General features: G+C 40.8%; 1 protein-coding gene across 2 annotated transcripts in view; it reads right to left on the reverse strand.

The window, feature by feature from the left end:
- Positions 1-11,558, reverse strand: part of chst11 (carbohydrate (chondroitin 4) sulfotransferase 11) — a 96,360-nt gene extending 84,802 nt beyond the window's left edge. Inside the window, exon 1 of one of the 2 annotated variants that reach the window (XM_030150513.1) lies at positions 11,390-11,558. In XM_030150513.1, coding sequence (XP_030006373.1) covers positions 11,390-11,492 — 103 coding nt within the window. In that variant the 5' untranslated portion in view covers positions 11,493-11,558. Of the gene's footprint in view, positions 1-11,374 lie in introns of both variants that reach the window. The other variant, XM_030150511.1, reaches the window with a different exon arrangement.
- Positions 11,559-12,640: the final 1,082 nt, after the last annotated feature.

Below are 12,640 nucleotides of genomic sequence, written 5' to 3' on the forward strand. Positions count from 1 at the left end.
CATACACACCATTCACTCTTTTTTGCGTTGACTTTTGAGGAGCTCAGTGCCTCCCTACACACAGTTACTATCTTCTAATTCCTAAATCGATGTGTTGGCTTTGTGAGAGATAAAAGTCACGCACGCACACACACACACACACACACACACACACACACACACACACACACACACACACACACACACACACACACACGCACACACACACACACACACACACACACTTGTTGCTATATGCCTGGAGGGAAACAGGTCACATTTTGGGTAAGCTGTATGCCTTAGCAGACGTCCTGAAAACCAACACAAACACCCTCACACACTTCCCTGGCTCCTTGCACTCCAGAGGTAAACAATGACTGTGAGATTGGGCCTGAAAGCCGTTCTGTCATCGACTAAAAATGCCCCAGCTCCATCCCGCTCTGTTGTTATTAATGCCCAAATGTGGCTAACACACGACTGTCACACTACAGACTTACTGTGCAACGCTAAAACCTAACAACCAAATCAATATTTATTGGCGGCGGCGGTGTGATTACATTCCCATCTCCGCCTGCCACTGAGGGCAGCTGAGAGGGGGCGGCCGTGCATAATGACCAGGAGAAACCATTTCACTGGGCCCGCACACTTATCAACATGCCAACACTTACCATAAACAAAGCATAAGCCCCCACTACAACCTGAAGTGACTCAGTTGAAGCTGTGAGTTGTTTTTTTTTTGTTTGTTTTTTTCCACAATCACACAGACATTTAATCTATAGTAAAAAGTGCATCTGTATCAAATGTCTGATTCTGCCCAACTGAGATCTTATATTTCACCTTATTTGGTTAAATTCTAATTATTTAGCTATGGGGAGGAAAAGTAATTTTCTTTTTTCCGACTGCAGCATTTGCTCCCTGCTTCTAATTTGCTGAGATTTGTTCTTTTTATGAGTGATTTATTCTTCGTATATATTATCAAAGTAATGGAAACTAATTCAGTTAAGGCTGAATTACCATCTGGGAAAAGCTGGAAATTGTCCTGGAGCCACAACCCAAAGGGCCACAAAGGCCTCTAAGTTCCAAAGTATTGATGGATTTCTGATGATTCTATCAATTAAATATTTGTAAAACAATTTCCAATCACAATCCAAGCACTGAGGAACATGATTATTTAAACTGCTATATTTAGGCCCTCTCTGTGTTAAAATGATAAAGCCTTATATCTATGATTTTAAAACATGTATTATAGTAAGTATTCAGATCCAAGTCAGCATCTTTGTTGCATGTCCTCTCTTCTGCTGTCTAAGAACAGACACTGTGACAGTACACATCAAAACTGTGCTCACATGGTACATGTCCCTATATTGTGAAATTAATGTCAAATGTACTCGAAATTTGGAGCCACATATAATTTTGCTTACTAGTTGTACATAATACATCTGGCATGTGTACTACACTGAATGGGAATTTGTAAGGAAGCTTTACGCTTCGTTAGAAAAACTAAAATGCTACTAGAATGAGACAACATGGCACTTTTTTGTAATGTTTTTGAGAGCTGAGAGGAGAAAAAGTGTTATTTCCACTTTCAGAACCTTTCATAAACTTCTGTAGGCTAAAGATTTTCTGGTAACAAAACCTATTCTGGCGACAGGAAATGACAAATCAAAATTAATTATCAGATTATTTTTGCAGACAAGTCCACATGAAGATGAACCTCTTCAGCTTCTGTTTTTCTCCTGTACTGTTTACTGACTCTTATTCTGAAATCCTCAGCTTTCATGAGGCAGCTGCACAGTCTTTGAAGCTGTTGGCTTTAAAAATCTCAACATCCACTTTTGTTTGGAGTCTCCATTAAGCACTGGCCCTTTTCCTTCCAGTAGAAAACACCCTTTTCCCCCTGCGTGTGCACACACAGATGACCACAGACAGGCCAGATGTCAGTGTGGAACATGGAAGTCTGACAGATGGTAGCCATGATTCACTTTACTGCTGTGCAGGATTTACCCACATGCACCCATACTCTGACACACTTTAAAACAGTGGGGTCACAAAAAGAAATATCCAGTTAATATCTAACTCTGACACTGCACCTGAGTGTAGTTAGATACAGTATATACCAGATGAGGATTTTTTTGCAGTGATGAACTAATTTTTTAGGGATAATTAATAGAAGGATACACATTAAACTTGTATTAAACAGCGCCATCAACCTGAGCTGTATTTTATGATGCTTGGTAAGCAGATGTTGAGGTGTAGACAACTGTACTGACGCTGACATTTCCTATCATTAACATCCCCACATCTGATTCATGGGGAGACTGACTGAATTATGCTCTGGGACTGAGAGAAACCCCCAAAACATCTGGGAAGCCTTCATCTGTTAAATAAAGATGTCTACACCACAACATGCTGCACCTTTCACCCATTTAGCCCTGAAAGCATGTTAACGTGTTTCAACACAGACACACGTCTGCATGCAATTTAATGGCACTGCTTGTAGTTCAGTTACGATCACAGACTCTTGGCCTTGGTACAGAGTTCTGTTCTCCAGACAGACAGTGGTTTTTAGGGAGGAGAGGGAGGGGTGGCAGCACTTTTCCCATGTGCCACTCTGCCGGTATGTGTCTGCTGTGAGAGAAGGGGGAAGTGGGTGCATGTGTGTCTCGTGTATGTAAATCCCCTCAGGCAGGGAGACTTAGCTGATGATGTGCAGAAGAAGTTATCAGGGATGCGTAACTGGAGGTGGACAGGGCTGAAGACACACACGCACACACATATTTTCTGAGAAAAGCAGACAGTGTGTGTCAACAGTTTCCCCTCAGTCTGTCTGTTGTTCTGCGCTATGGGAATGTCTCACTGTCTGTTAATGACTTAATGGTTACAAATCTGTCTGTCTTTGTGTGGGTGTGAATTCTATTTCTGTACAATTGAGGCAAAAATGCCCTCACAAGGCTACAAAATTAGGGTATTTTCCTGGTCAAGGTTAACTTCATTCACAGGATATTTTTAGGTTTAACAGAGCCCCAGAAAGTGTGCATGTCCATATGATTCTTTGTTGCGATTCTGCAGTGGCAGCTCTTTCATCGTCTCCTTAATGAAGTCCAGACGCTCATACAGATGGTCATCAACTCAGTCTGGTAAATGAGGAGTCCTCAGCATCAGCCTCCGGCTGCCGCCTGACCTCAGTCGTCTTAGACCACAGAGCGGCACTGTCACTCTGCTCTGAATTAACCAGCATGAGTTTCAGGATAGGGCTTAACACTAGGAGCACACAGCATGATTTAAAGTCTGATGTGTGATTTTTTTTGTTTGTTTGATGTTTGGGATTTTGAGTCTGAAAAATATATCTACTGACAAACACTGTCAGTATATAAACACTTGTTTTGGTCAGTGATGTGATTAAATATGAGAAGTATATGAATGAAATGAGTGCTTTCAGTGGTGACGATTCCACTCCATACGTCATTAGAGACACATAAAGCACATAAAACTCTCTTTTGATTGTTTGTTGTTTATGATATTGTGTCATAGAAATAACATTAGAAATAAAATGTTCCCCTTTACCAGACTAGTGAGAAGATTATATCATTCTGCACAGTGATAGCAAATGTCCATGTGACTTATGAGCAAAACATGTTTTTGAAATGTGGGGAAGGGGGAGTGAGGGTGAGGGTGGGGTTCACCCTGTCCTTTCATTTATTAGGTTTAAGTATATTAGTGCTTTGTGGCCAGGGTTCATAAAAAGGGGCTATTTATACTAAAATACACTACTATACCAAGTGAACAAAAAGTAACAAACATTTCTAAACCCAGCCCCAGTAAATATGACTGTGTGGTGGTGAGGGGTTTCTTTAATTCATTATAATCACGCTCACCCTCATTTGGAGAATTACATTGCCTGTTTCATGAGGTCATGCCACAGGCACACACAAAATGACATTAAACCAATGAACTGCGACTCATAATTCTTAATTGCTCACATTTTCTGGAGTTCAACATCTTGAAGTCATAAAAATATACAATATACTAAATGTGCTCTATGTACAGTATAACTATATGGTATATTGAACCCTGTTCTAAACCTCTATGGCAATGATATTTCCTGATGTGTGAGTGTGGTACAAGACGTGCATTCAGTGTTTGTCCATGTTTGTATTTAACCTTTGCAGCTGTGACCTTTACTTTGAAATGACAGTGTTCACTTCATGTGAAGTGTCACAGAAATGTTAGGTCAAACGTAGCTGTTGTGACAGAGACTGAGGCACTTACTCAGGCATGTCAGGCATGTTCAATTTACATAATATGTGCACCTGCAATACTATGATCATTTTGTTCTGGTCCAGTGATGCATCTACTGTCCAATGATTCCTGAGGAACAGGTTGAGTTACGTGTGGTTGCTGATCTGGGTGTACTGGTACTGAATGTAGATGCTCTAACACAGACACATCCACCCCTCCCCCCCAGTGTACAGCAATGTTTGATCCGGGATTTAGCAGCAGAGCTGTGCAGGAAAACAGCAGTAGCATTAGAATCACACAAACAGGACATCCGGTATACGCTCTCACAATACACACACAGTGGCAGAGCAGTGTGTGAGGTTAGTGGACAATGACTGCAGACACATGCACAGAGTGAAGCTATCTCTATGGGTCATCTCTCTCAATAGTGTCTCATGATAATAAAAACGGAACAGGGGTATAGTCAATTGATACAAAGTAAACTTGAGAACCGAAAGAACTTCAAAAACCTTCAAAGAAAGAAATCATACAAGAAGAGGGATCGTTGTCAATACATTCATGTATAACGGTAGGGAGTAATGAGGCCATTAGAACAATAAGGTACAGCAACATTATGCAGAGGACTGAAGTTTTTATGTGCTCTTGGATTCTGATGTCAAACAATTATAAACCATCTCAACAGTGGCAGCCTTCGACAGAAAAAAAGAGACCCAGATAAGGACACCCTCTTTGTGGACTGTTTGTCACAAAATTAGGACAATTCAATTTTATTGTTCCACTTTCAGGTGTGATGTGGCACCTTGTGCTTGGAATACCATAACACATGTCTGATCACACTGCCCACTGCTTTAATTCTCCTCAGTGCCACATTATGCCTCTGAAAGTCAACTTTTTTCCCCTTTCTTGACATAAATATAAAGTAGGAATTAGCTTGGATATGTGATTATGACAGTGGAGCTGCAATAATTAACCAAATAATTGATTATTTCTTGACTATTAAATGAACCAACTATCCAATGCTCTCTGAGAAACAGAATCAACAACTACTTTGATCATTAATAATCAGTAAGAGCAAGTTTTTAGGAGAGTCAAAATTGTCTGAGTCCAAATTCTTAAATGTGAATATTTTCTGGTTTCTTTCCTTCTCTGTGTGGGTTGTGGAACAAACAAGACATTTGAAGACTTCATCTTAAGCTCTGGCAAACACTACTAGACATTTTTTCACCATTTTCTGACATTTTATTGTCCAAACTACCAGTCAGTAAATCAAGAAAATAATCTACAGATTAATAGACAATGAAAATAATTATACATTTATGCATTTGGCAGATGCTTTTTTCTAAAATGACTTACAAGGGGAGGATTAACAATAAAGCTACATAAAGGAACTCTTGAAAAGAGACCACTGGTTAGGAAAAGGGTTCCAGAAGAGTGAAGGTGCAGAAGTGGAGACAAGTGAGAAGGAGACAGAGGAGGGCAGATGGATCTACCTGCAAAAAGTGCAATATAAATAAACCTTATTATTATTATTATTATTATTATTATTATTATTATTATTATTATTATTATTATAGAGGGAGGTAGCGGAGGTATTAGGTACAGACCTAACCCCTGGAATCTATTGTCTTGTGATGGTGGTGCATTGATAAACACTATTACCCCACAGCAAGAAGGTCCAAAGACATGCCCTTAATATGTTAATGGGTCGATCTAAATCTGTCTGAATTGCCTGTGGGTGTGGTGGTTGTTTGTCTGTATATCAGCCCTGTGATGAACTGGTGACATGTCCAGGTTGTACCCCGCCTTCGCCCATAGGCTACGACACCCCCGCAACCCTCATGAGGACTAAGGGGTTCTGACAGTGGATGGATGGATGGACATATAAGCTATTTTGTCATCTTCTCATGTACTTAATGTATTCAAGTAATGTTGGTTTGAAACAGTAACTTGAATAATAGAATTATATTTTAAGGACATTTAGTCAATTAAATGTATCATTTATAAAGTGAAGACTTAAATCTTCTACACATGCTGGACATGTGTCTAGATAAATGAAGTCATTTGATCTTGAACTTGAACTTTTAAAATAAAACATAAGCATTTTTTGTACTTCTTCAGTCATTCATAGTCATAATACTTGAATAAATAGTATATCATAAATATAATGAACACATTAACTTAGAAAAAAGAGAAAGAAGAAGACGGTGATATGAAAGTCAGATCTGGAGGCTTTTAGGTTACATGGTTGGAGTCCATTTCTGCCATTACAGGGTCCAGTGTTTGAGGTCAGTGACCCCAGCGACTTAGCAGGTTCTTCCTGTACTGTAGAGTTACAGCTGACTCTACTGCCATGGACCAGTGAAGGTGAGGAATTTTGAGTTTCCCGTACAAATTCCAGTCAGGATTTTTCATTCTTTCCCAAGACTTTTCTGTATGGCCCTGTTTCTTGCACGAACCAGCGTGACTTTGTTTCATGTCCGTCGTTATGGAAATCTCTCCCTCAAACAAAAAGGCACACACATAGTAAAAAGAAAATGTTGAGATCTCAATGGAGATCTCTTAGGTCTGCTCTGGGTGCATTCAGCTGCAAAAAGTCTTTGTGGGAAATGTGAAATGTGAGCGTGCAACTGTGAGGCCTGAGTGCACAAGCAGGTTACAACTTACAGCTACAACACCAGAAAAAAAAATGGACACAGTACAGTGGTCGAACAGAGCCACAGTCTCAGCACACACATGCAGACTCCAAAATATCCCAGAGGCACTTCATAAAGAAACCAAACAAGCTGCCACTGAGCAAACTGCCTTATTAGCTGCACTGAGCTACAATGCCTTTAAAGGACCAGCAGAGAAAGCCAGACTGATGAGGCAGACTAAATCTGTCACAGCCGCAAAGCAACCTTAGGCTCAAACCGAATTCCGAGACAGACAGAGGTAGAAGGACACAGGTCCTCGTTCGTGGCTGTCAGAGAGCAGCAGCTAGACTAAACAAACCAACCCTTTGGGCTGAAGTGTCACCACAGGAGTGACAAAATCCATTTGGCCATGAATGACCCACGTTTCACTGTGAGGCTGTTCTGTATATTTGTGAGTCTGTGCGTCTGCAGTGACATGTATTATGCTGATTTCCTACCAGAAACTCTACATATTAATTTCAGAAAAAGCTCATGTAGCCTGAGTTTCATGACTCAATATTTCAGACCGCTGCTGTCAGTGAGCATCTTTAATAAGTTGAGTGATATCCTAATGTGAGCTTTTCTGTGACGCCAGCAGTCATTTTGTCAGATTACTTTTTCCTTTCTCCACACATGGGATATTTCATTTCACCCTGGAGTTGTTTAAGAGATCTTCAGAAACTGGCAGTCATTAGCTCACTTAGTTCCATTACTCAGGTGCAACACACCGGATTCACAAACAGCTGCTACCTTCTGCAAGCCATATAGAACATATACAATTACTAACGCAACAGTAGAAGTTCTATGAGGCAAATTTCCTCTTTCCCAGTCCTGCAGTTAATCACGGTGAGTTGCACAAATAGATTATTCTTTTAAGGCACCAAACACCTCTAAAAATGTGATTTTGTTACGTGTCATTCATTCATGCAAAGTAAACTTAACACCCATGTTCACTGTTTAGTGCTATTTTTTTTCAGTAGAAAGTAGTTTAAATAAAAAAAAAGCTTTTTCTGATTGTCCAAATGTAAAGTTACTTCAGGAAAGACAATGCCGATGAAGTCACTTTTAAACGCTATAAAAAACATTCTCTTGACATTTCCTCAGTTGCAAAGATCGAATTTTGGCCCGTAGTTCTATAAAAAACAAAACTCTTCTCCCTGTCAAGATAATCCTAGCTGCCACCTCACAGACAGCGCAATTTAACAAATAGTTGGCATATTCTTTTAACATGCTGGTACAAACACTTTAGCTGGCCACTGAGCATGAGATTTGGCTTAAAAAAATGTTTTTTGCGGCTGCCACGCCATGACTGCCTCGACTAAGGCTGGCAGTACACTCCAAAATAAATCTAATTTGGCGTGCTCTCAAACTGCTGTTGAATACAGAGCTGCGGGCTAATGCCAGTGTACTTACAGTCTGTCCAGGTCTGTTCATTCACTGGTTTCCTCACCAGATGGAGGAGCTTGTGAGTCACAGTGGGACCAAATCAAAAATACCATCACAGTACAAAGCTAAGCCTTAATGAAGTGAAATTCGACATTTCTTTATCAGTATTTTTTGCCAGTGTATGCACTCCAAAACTGGCTCTTATTTGACTTCACTACAACACTGTAAGCTTTAGTTATGGCTAGTGTGTGTTAGTTAAGGCTGTAGTGTGACACCGCTACGCCTCCCTCTCTGTGTCTTTTTTACAAGAGGTCATGACCCAACAGATCCTGGAAGAGAGGTGAGAGTTTACATTGGGGAGCCAGACTGGATTCCCTAAGCTGCTAAACATGCCTGAACCGGGGAGACACTGCCTGGACTTTTATCTGAAGGACAACAATACAACCTCCCTATGTGTGAGAGAGAAAGAGAGAGAGGGAATGGGCACATGGAAAATGGGAAAATATACAGATAAGAGATTGTAAAAGAGTAATGAAGTCATTTAGATAAAGCGTAAACAGACAAAGAGAGTGATAAGAAGAGGGGCTGTTAAGGAAGTCCCACTGAAAGCACACACATATCCGTTTCACCTGTATAAACACACATAAACACACACTGCAGCATTAAACTCATAAGCATATGCCAGCTCCTGTCCAAACAGCCTGCTTCAGATATCTCCTCTTCAATCAGGGCATCCTGGATGCAGCACCCTGTCATCACCACAACTAAATGAAACATCCACTTTGTGACCTGTGTGTGTCAGGCAGAAGCTGATGCAACGCCTGCAGAGATTGGCACAACTCTGAGAGCAGGATCCAGGGGTCCTTGACTAGGATTTAATAGAGTCTTGGTTCAATTGTCACAATCAATTCCCTCCCTAGCAGCTAATTTAATGATCGGGAAGAGGTCTCACTTTGTGCAATGTTCCCCGCTACAGGGTGTACTTAGATCATTCTTAACTAAATCATATCAGACTACTGGAACCTCTCAAATAGGGGATGTTATTCACACAGGATCTTATTAATAGCTTAAAGGGTGAGTTCACCCAAGTAACAAAACAAAACAAAAAAACAACCCTGCGTGGCTCATAACAGCAGTGTTAAACCATGCAGTTCTGTTGCTCCTCAGTACATTGGACCTCAGTAGTACTGCATACTGACTACTGAAGCACTTAATCAAAATATTAGCAAAACTGCAATACGGCGAAATCCAATATCCACATTGCCAGAACTGCAATTTTTTTCATAAAGGAAAATGTATCACAACGGACCATTATGCCTACAAACCTTAACCCCCAACTGTAAGGGACATGCTTGTTTGGTGACAACTTTGAAAACAATAACATTATTATAATTTTTTTTTATTTTTGTGAGTGAACTTCAAAACATTTCCGCACAAAAACTGTGACTGATATAAGCCATAATGATACCTGCTCTACACAGCTCCACAGAATAATGTTAAAGTGGTGTTAATACTCTGAAAATAAGAAGTCTTCGCCCAGTTTGCAGAAAAAGACTGAGAATTCAAACCATCAAAGAAATAGATGTTGAATTTGCAGTTTTTTACACTTGTGTTTACACACTGGGCATTGGGTTTGTTGGGTTCATGAGGGAGTAAAGCCAGAGCCAACAAGGAATGTGGTCCAGTTATTGATCTGTTTGGTGGGTGCTGACAGGCATGTATAATTTTATCATGGTGATTTTGGATTAGAGACTTCAGCTGACCACCGCTGCCAGCAGCCACTGGTGACTCACACAGGCCTGGTGTTTCTACAGAAGGAAAACCTCCACAACCAGAGATGTGACGGCAAAACGGCCTCAGCTGCACACTGGTATTGATGATGATGCTTCTTTCTGTGGAATCTTACACTGCATTTCTGCTTTTTACACATAATTCAGTTATAATAGGTGTTGTATAAGGTTTCATAGGGTTAGATTTTTATCAGCTTTACATTCCCTTCTGGTTCCTGCATGTTTCTCTGTGCATCAGCCTTTTATAATAGGTGCATCAAACAATATGTATTGATCATCCAACTTGATGCACTCCATAAGACTGATAAAAAAATAATAAATAACACAACCCCGTGCACAACTGACAGACATCCACCGAGCTGCACCACAGACTCACTGGCTCCAAAAGCTGCATTACGGGATTATTTTGCCTCGGCGTGATTCGCTTTCTGTTAATGGAAAGTAAATACCCAGACAGCATTTTTTCCCTTTCTACTTTACAGTAAACCTGTTGTTACTGTAGGTCAGCGCCGTGCCACAGTCGGCGGTGCGCTCCTTTGCGCATCTGAAGGAAGCGTTCACGCACGTGGGGATTACAGTCAGGACCGTTAGTTAATTAACCAGTGTTTTTGAGAAAGCATGTACAGACACCTGGTACAGTGTAAGGTCATTTAACACCCCCGTCATGACACCCAGGGCTGTTTCTTTATTGTCAAATAAATGATTAAACGCGCGTCTCCGGGTGCGCACAGATCAGAGCGGACATCGGTTCTAAACGCTTCCCAAAGGCTGCTCACCTTCAGATTCAGACTCCAAATTGTGAGACAGTAGATGAATCACATTTGGATCGTTTACGGCTGAGGTTTCCAGAGCTCACTTTCCTCATAAATCTCACCTGCCACCAGTGCACGGATTCCCATCACCGATGAGCCACGTTTCTGGAGACAAAAAGCCTCCCCTTTTTTTTGTTTTTTCGTACCACTTGTCAGCGCCTGTTTGCTCACATCCAAGGAAACACAACAAACACACACTCCCCTAAAAAAAACTCGCTGGACCATAGGAGCAGGACAAAAGCGCAACAAGACAAGACAAGACAATCCATCCGGTGTGTTTTCAACGAGGCGCATAAAAGATTGATTGAAGACGGTGTAGTCCTGCAGGATGATTTACGCGTTCACACGGCAGGAGTATCTATTATTTATCTGCTGCATTACTGTACAGTCTGGGCAAATCGATGTGTCAACATGCCAGGAGGCTGCCAGACAACATGCCATACATCAGCACAACTAACACACACTCGAACAGGAGAGAGGAGAGAAAAGATCCTACCTGGTTGGAACATACTTTGGAAATAAAAGATGACCAGAATAAAGGATCCCAAACAAGTGGCAAAAACCATCCGGCATATCCTGCTCATCCTCATCAGTTCGCTCAGAGTCTGTTTCATGGCGGGACGGAAGGGCTGGAGGGTGCTGTTCGCTTTGTGGGGAAGAAGGGCCGGTTTGTTGGAAGCTCCGGGGCTCTGGTGGTACTGATGAGGATTGTCCACCGGTCAATGAGCTGAACGCATCCAACACGGACCGTACCACTGCTCTGCCGAGGAGGGGGGAGAGCAGGGCGCACCGGCATGGAACACCCGCTCTGAGGAAATGAGCGCGTCCAGATGTGCGCTCCTATATATCATATTATAAGGTGTTGAGTAATGCAGATCATGAGGAGAAACCTGCACTGATGGTCACATGTGTTGAGGGATACAAATGGGATACAGAAGTCAAATCCAACATGTATGAGCAGCTGCTCATAGAGGAGAAAGAAGTGAGAATGATTCAAATATATGAAACAGATTTAAGTTGCTTTACTTAATTCAGGACCTACTTCATCTTTCATTATACTTTTTACTGGATTACATTTACTCCTGGAGTAATTTTATAACTTTTACCATTTTAACCCATAAAAACCCAAACATCCACCGTCAACCAAAAGCATACTGATCTAAACTGTTGTTCCACCAATCCTATCAATATATGTAAATAATTGGTGTAAAATGCAGTTTGTTATATTTTCATCAGATATGACCCATTTGGACGTTCAGAGGCTCTGTAGTGAACGTAGAAGCACTGTCATCTTCTACAACATTGACTCATCGGTAAAACCCATGGAGTTGGATCATCGACAGTGGATGGACACACTGGGTTTATGTTTAGTTAATGATATATTTTACTGACAAAGTCACTTTTTCTTCGGTATTTTTCTGTTTTGATATAATAAGCTCTGACTTAACTCTGAGCTTTTCATGATCAGTCAATTAAACATAGGAAAATGGGAGATTTTTACTGGAAGAAATGCTAAATTTAGAGGATAATATTATAATAAATGGTGATTAATAAGTTAGAAAAGGTTAAAACGAGAGAAATATTCATTTTGGAACTGATACAAAAGTCACACTGGGTCCTTATGGGTTAAACATGATGCATTGTTTGGCATGTTAATTTGCCAAACACTATACAGCTAAAAATGGGAACAATTTCAACTGAAACTTTGATGTTATAGAAAATCTCTCTGATCAGAATGACTTGTACCATCATTGCTGTGTAA

This window comes from Sphaeramia orbicularis, chromosome 12, assembly GCF_902148855.1.
Source record: "Sphaeramia orbicularis chromosome 12, fSphaOr1.1, whole genome shotgun sequence".
Lineage (NCBI taxonomy): Eukaryota > Metazoa > Chordata > Actinopteri > Kurtiformes > Apogonidae > Sphaeramia > Sphaeramia orbicularis.